The sequence below is a fragment of the Buceros rhinoceros genome, unplaced genomic scaffold, assembly GCF_000710305.1.
Source record: "Buceros rhinoceros silvestris isolate BGI_N320 unplaced genomic scaffold, ASM71030v1 scaffold17819, whole genome shotgun sequence".
Classification (NCBI taxonomy): domain Eukaryota; kingdom Metazoa; phylum Chordata; class Aves; order Bucerotiformes; family Bucerotidae; genus Buceros; species Buceros rhinoceros.
In genome coordinates, this window is record NW_010431091.1 from 1 (window position 1) to 6751 (window position 6751).

At 54.6% G+C, this 6751-nt stretch overlaps 1 protein-coding gene across 1 annotated transcript in view; it reads right to left on the reverse strand.

The window, feature by feature from the left end:
* Nucleotides 1-1378: 1378 nt before the first annotated feature.
* The window catches only part of KLHL40 (kelch-like family member 40), a 9101-nt gene continuing 3728 nt past the window's right edge, over nt 1379-6751 (reverse strand). The window contains exons 3-8 of the mRNA XM_010143308.1: nt 5290-5450; nt 3918-4025; nt 2799-2984; nt 2156-2253; nt 1956-2010; nt 1379-1490 (exon numbers count right to left, since the gene is read on the reverse strand). Coding sequence (XP_010141610.1) covers nt 1379-1490; nt 1956-2010; nt 2156-2253; nt 2799-2984; nt 3918-4025; nt 5290-5450 — 720 coding nt within the window. The remainder of the gene's footprint in view (nt 1491-1955; nt 2011-2155; nt 2254-2798; nt 2985-3917; nt 4026-5289; nt 5451-6751) is intronic.

The following is a 6751-nucleotide window of genomic DNA, read 5'->3' on the forward strand; positions in this document are numbered from 1 at the left end:
CGTCCTCGTGTGTGGCTGCTGTGGTCATCCAGTTGCAGCTCTACCAACATGTAAACACAGGGGATTTCCTTCGAAACAGGCTAATATTTTATTATGAAATAAACCTCTGGTCAGATGGTGTGGGCAGCAGGAGGTTTTTGCTCTAGCGGATCTTTGTCCTGCTGCCAGTACAGTCGTGTTTCTATCAAAACATCATTTTGGGTAACTTAGAAAAAAAAGACACGTTTTTCCTCAGTAGGAAGCTCTCTTTGAGCCAAACACGTCGGAGAGCTCCACGTACTTAGCAAACTAGAATACTCCTTAAAAAAAAAAAAGCTCAGAACATGAAAAATAAGAGTAACAGCATAAATATAAAACCTTTCCCTGAAAAACAGCACTTGTCCAGCTGTAGGTGAGGACATTGTGGTCTGTGATTGAAGAGGAGGAGCCCAAAAGGCTGGAGAAGAGTGCAGATGGCCTCCCCTCCCCGTCACTCCCCCTTTCCTACCCCACCACTTGCATGGCCCTTCCCCTCTTGCAGCCCTCGCTCCTGGCCTCTCTCCACGCTACAGTCAAGGTGGAGGCAAAGCACTAAGGCTTTTCATTGAACTTCCCAAGGCGTTTCTGCTGCCCATGCTCTTTTCTTTTCACTGTCTCATCCCAACAGTCCTCATCGCTCAGGAACTCCTCAGGTCCCCCCAGGACTCTCCGGTACCACTTGACTTCGACCCTTCCTTTTTCTCTCCGTGGTGGGCTCTAGCACTGTGCTCACAGCTGCCTTAGGTGGGGAAATACTTGATAGACCCCCTGCCCTGGGGAGCATCAGCTGAGTCCCTTGGGACCCACTTTCTGCCTCCACTGTTGGTAGGGGAGTTTCAACAGCAGTTGAGAAGACGGGGAAAACATGGAGAAAGAAGCTGAACGAGCGTATAATTGGTTTGTCCTGTTCTGAGATTGGAAAGAAGTCATTGCTCCATGTGTCCCAGTCTATCCCAGCTCCTTGCAGGCTCCAGATCCCTTCTCTAGCTACCTGGTGAGCACCATCAAGCTCCTACAGGCCTTTAAGGTAATCCCCCCCTTTCCCATTTGACTAAGTAAAAAGGTGCCAATCACAGATGCAATGTCCTCCATGGGATCCAGATGCCACATCTCTCCACTGGTAAGCATGGCCTCACCTCCCCCCACCCCTCCTTGCCCCAGACACCCATGGAAAAAAAACCCAAACAACTGATCACGCCTCGCTACATCTTCGTGAGACGCAAAACATTGAGGCGCACGGGAAGGAAAGTGGCACCGGAGGCGTACTGGATCTCTCGGAGGACCCCTTCCCACTTCTTCTGCTCTTCATCGTATCTGGGGAGAGAAAGACAGACAGTTACGGCGAGGGGAGGACGCCTTGCTACATCTTCGTGAGACGCAAAACATTGAGGCGCACGGGAAGGAAAGTGGCACCGGAGGCGTACTGGATCTCTCGGAGGACCCCTTCCCACTTCTTCTGCTCTTCATCGTATCTGGGGAGAGACAGACAGACAGTTACGGCGAGGGAAGCATCTCCTCTCCCTCGCTTCAGCTGCTCTCCATAGTAGCGGGAGCCCCGGTGCATGGTGTGACATCCCACAGACGTTATCGGTCACAAGGGATCTGTGGGAGCTGCGTGGGGACTTCAGCCCTGGTGCGCTCTGGTTTGCGGTGCCAGGCTGAGGGACATGGGCATCAGCATGTGGGCGCACAGGGAAGGGTGTGTTTTTCCATTGGGGAACAGCCTGATGGCACCAAGACTGAGCAGCCATGGTGGAGGCCAGCAGACGCCTCCTGAGGGTGCTCTGGAGTCACAGATGGGAAGGGTAGGAGCAGCCCTCAGAAAGTGCTTTCTGCCACTTCTCGCAGGTAAGAGTATCTGGTTTCCAGCCCGAGCACTATCTGTTCTCTCAGCGGCTCTCACTGCCATTCCTCCCAGCCCCGGGGAAGACCTTCACCTCCAAACGTCGTTCAGCTCCGTTGGCACCAGCTCACCAGGCTGACGGAGCTGCGCTCCTGTGGGAACTCAGTGAAGGTGTCCCACCTGCCACGTGAAGAGAGGGGACATGTTAGGGCACCCTGCCTACCCCCACGCTGAGGCTGACCTCCAATCAGGAGTCACCATCTGAATTAACTCGTGGCAGTTGAATTGTGCAGCTCTGCATGGGCTGGGATCCGAGCAGGTAGAGCACCCCGGCCAAGCTCACCAGGCTGACGGAGCTGCGCTCCTGTGGGAACTCAGTGAAGGTGTCCCACCTGCCACGTGAAGAGAGGGGACATGTTAGGGCACCCTGCCTACCCCCACGCTGAGGCTGACCTCCAATCAGGAGTCACCATCTGAATTAACTCGTGGCAGTTGAATTGTGCAGCTCTGCATGGGCTGGGATCGTGCATTGGCTGTTGTTAGAGAGCTCTGTTTCTGTCATCATGCTCCAACTTCGTTTTGCGTTTAGCTGAGCTGTGAAGCACGCCTGGCATGGGCCAGCAGGTCCCTGTGGTGGGACTGCAGCTGCCAGGGCCACCCAAAGACAGTCTGTTGCGTTGGGGGGAGCTGCCAAGTTGAAGCTACAGCCCCGCGGGGAACTCAAGACTGCACCAGTTGGTGAAAATGCTTTTCAGGCGAGCCTGAGGTGATCCACAGCCCAGCTGCAGTGGCCCTGGCGGTGCCTGACTGCCCAAGGAATACAGACTGGCAGGAGCTGGTACTGGAAGTTACCAGCAAAATCCAGAACGGTTGGAAGCTGCTTGGTGGAGACCTGCTCTGGTGTAACTATGCCCTGAAGGGGTGCTCAGGTACATACTTGTTGGTGGCAATGTCATAGACTTCCATGGAGTTGGTCAAGCCAGAGTCGGTCACACCGGCTGCCACGTAGATTTTGTCCTTGTGCACCGTGGCACCGAACAAGGAGCGGGCAGTTTTCATGGGAGCCAGCTCCTTCCACTCAAACTTGGATGGGTTGTAGACACTCATCTTCTTCAGGCACTTCCTAAAATGAGAGAGAAAAGGAGGCGTCGATCTCCTGCCAAGGGGCAGCTTCGCACTGCAGGAGTTTGGGGAGGTCTGCTGGGAAGAAGGTGGGGTCTCTAGAAAGGGTCCTGCTCCTCCACATTGGCCTGGGTGCCTTGGCTGGGGTGTGCACCCAAGGATGCCCGTGCCTGGAGACATCGTTTGTGTATAACATATCCCCTCCTGCTGTACCCCTTTGGACAGGGTCCTAAAAGCTCGGCATGGCTGGATACGGGTCCACGGAGCCAACCGCTCTCCGGACCTCACACGCAGCCGTCAGACAGTCCCTCCGTGCTCCTGACCCAGCTAGACACTGCAGAATACCAGCAGCAGCATCCCTGTTCCCCAGGACGGTGAGGGAAGGCGTGTGAACGCGTGCACGCTCACAGCGGTCAGACCACAACCCCTTTTGGAGCAGGACCTGGCTCTGCTGGGTCATGGTGTGTTTGCTCTGCAAATAGTCACGCTACCGCTTTGCGAAGCGATGCTGCAGCGCTCCCCAAGAGGAGCTTCTGCTGAGCCCGTCTCTCGCGGGAGGGCAGGGTGGGCTCAGGCTCGATGAGGTCTTCCACTCCTATTGCAAATACCTGTCTGGATTTAACTGCTAGGACCACGCTGCTCCGCAAGAAGTCCAAGACAAGAGACCCTTCACGTGAAGGGTCTTCTCACTCTTCAGTGCCTCTGTTCCCTCTGCTCAAGGACAGCGCCATGTCCCTGGTGTCCCTGTAGGACTCCCGAGGGCTTGGGAAGGGCTGCAGGCACAGAGGTGAGCTGGAAGGGAAGGATCCACGTCTCACAGCCCACCCACCCCTCCTCAACCCCTAGCATCCAGGTTGCGGAGGCACCAACTCATGCTCTGTACTCCCACTAATTTGGGGGATGACCCCCGAATTTCTTTTCTTTTTTGTCTTACTTGTCGCTTCCTTTGCCACCGATGACATAGATGAGATCCTTGTGCGATACGACCGAATGGCCGTAGACTGCGTAGGGAAGGGAATCGGCTTCACCCCACTTGAAGGACCTGGATCAGAGAAAGGTGAGAAGCAAAAGGATTTGTAGCTTGCTGGGCGAGTACGTGGCACTTTCCAGACCTAGAGGTGAGCAGAGATCCTGACTCAATCTCAAAAATAAGAGTTTTTTTCAATGAGGTTGGGGCTCTCTGGTAAATTTTGTGATCCTGAAAAAGGGGGAAATAAAATATGCAGAGTGTTGATGCTAATATTCACCATGTCCTGCAGCACCCCCCTACTCTTGGGCTTTGTGGATACACGTCTGTGCTTCTGCCAGGACCTCACCTCGTTTACCTCTGTTACCAGCTGAGCTCAACGAGACAGAGGTGTCTGCGTGACGGAAAAAACCCTGAAACCAACGAGAACTGGCGGTGCGAGGTCCCGAGGACAAATTCATTTTTTGGCCGTCACCTTCCACTTTGAGGTGCTTTGGTTGGCCAGCGCTCAGCAGGGGCCCGCAGGGGTGGGCGCGTCCACGTTTTGCAGTGCAGGGCTGTGGAGCAGCCCCTGAGCTAGCTCTGGGGCAGCTGTGCAGAGGATGGAGCTATGAGGCTTTGGAAACCCGACGCCGGTACCCAGATAGGGCTGACCGATTCCTCACGAGGTGGCTGTTCATGTCCACGTAGCTTAGACTCCTTCCCAGCTTTCTTACATGACCACGGACCAAGCAAAAGGTGTTAACACCTACTGCTCCTCTCTTTGGGGCAGAGAACAGTCGCTGGGTGTTTCTGTCCTCTGCGGGCAGAACTGGATGGTGCCTTTTAATAAAGTTCACGACCTAACACAGGTCGGAGCCCATCGTCCAAAAGCTATTGGATATTAAGCCTGGTATTAGGCTTAATCAGGGTATCAGGGCCATTCGGGGCCTCAGCTGGGTGTTTTCAAAACAAATGTTCCTGTTCAAAGCCACTCCTGGTGAGACCACGGTGAGTGTCGCGGAACCTCCAGCCCACAGGCAAGAGCAGAAGGAAGAACTCCCCTCGCTCCTCTCACGTGAGCATCTGCTTAGGTTGGTCCCTGATAACATAATATCCCCATTACGGTTCCCGTCTCCGGAAGGTTCGGTTACAGTAAGTGAAGCAGCTGGAGAGAGACAGCCCAGAGCCCCAGGGTACAGCTCGAGGCAGTCCCAGCGGTCCCACCAGCTAGACGCAGCATTCAAGCCCTGTCTCCGAAAGCTTTTGGCCCTTGGACAGACGGAGTTGTTTTGCACGGCAGCTGCTTCACCCTCTCCTGCGAACCACCTCCCGCCCCCGCTGGCATGTGAGCACTTACAGCCGGTCGTAGCACAGGACCGAATCCAAGGTCTTCTCTCCCTCTTTCAGTTCTTTCCCTCCGATCACAAAAATGGAGTTGTCCCCTTCTCCCAGGCCGAAGAGGCAGCGAGGGGAGGGCAGGGGGGGCATCCCCAGCCAGTCTGCGTCCAGATGGTCGTACTGGAAGGGAACACATGCTCATTAGCGTTGCTCGGACGGCCCATCTGCCTGGCAAGAACCAGGGGCCGGGGGCTGAGGGCATTCCCGCGTGCAGCTCCACCACCCCAGTAAGCACTTTCTGCAGTGCTGGTTTCTGCCTGAGCCTCACCAGCTGGTGCAGGATGGGAGACCCTGCAAATGCAAGTCATGTGCCACGTGACGTGTGTTCCATGACAAGGAGTAAGAGCAGAGATGCTCCAGCATGAGCATGTTCTGCTCTATGTACCAAAGCCTTGACTTGGAACAAGCTTCACCATCTTTGGATGGGAGAGTCCCATGCTGGACCTATAATGGAAAGTTCCGGGGGCTGGAGGAGCTGAAGCTCCTTAGGAATTTTGCCTGAACCTCTTCAGACGGAGCACACGCCACAGCATTTCATCCTGGTGCTTTCCATCTCTGCCAGCTAACAGCGTTGGCTGCACAGCTCACTCCCCTCAGCCCTTTCTTCTCCCACCAGTTCTTCTTTCCGGCACATGATCAGTTCCCATGTTCCTCCTCTGCTTCCCAAGATACTGATGCTGTCCTGTATCACCTCAGTGCCTGTGAGGGTTCTTGAGGTGAAACCCACGCGGGTCTACCTGCCCACAGGCTGTCTACACAATCACTGTGGGAATACCTACCCGACTGAGATGGTGCTGCAAAGACCAGAGCTCTTCCTGCTGCCCATCAGCTGGCCTGATCCTTGCAGAGCCTTGGACACCTGTAGCTCAAGGCATTGATCCCACCAGAAAAAAAAGATGTGAAAGATTATGAGGCTGGGGAGGTTGTCTCTGGGCACCATGGCTTGATGGGAACTGTAAACTGGGGCAAAAATTTTGAATGTGAGTTGGTAACAGAGGAGGGGGTGAGGTCTGGTGGCCGGTTTGGTGGGACTCTGCAGGACGACGCAGTGATGCAGCAGTGCCTGGAGCACTGTTTGCCACGGTGTCGGGCCAAGGAGCTTCAGCTTGCTGGGTTGCCTCCAAAAACTGGGTCTCAGCTGGGTGCCTGAGGGCATTGTCTCTGTAAGCTGTGGTCCACGTACGTGGTATTTATAGCACAAGCTCTGTCACCGGGGTAGCTCCTGCTTCTTGATGGATCCAGCATTGTTTTTGAGTCATAAATCTTGAAGTCACAAATCAAGGACACCCTTTCCCGTGTGAAATGTCAGTGGAGACGGTTCGTTCTGACAACATTTGCAAGGTCTCTGGGATTTATCAGCTTTTTAATATTTTGGTGCCTGTTCTTAAGTCTAAACTACCCTGATTTAACTCTTCTGGCTT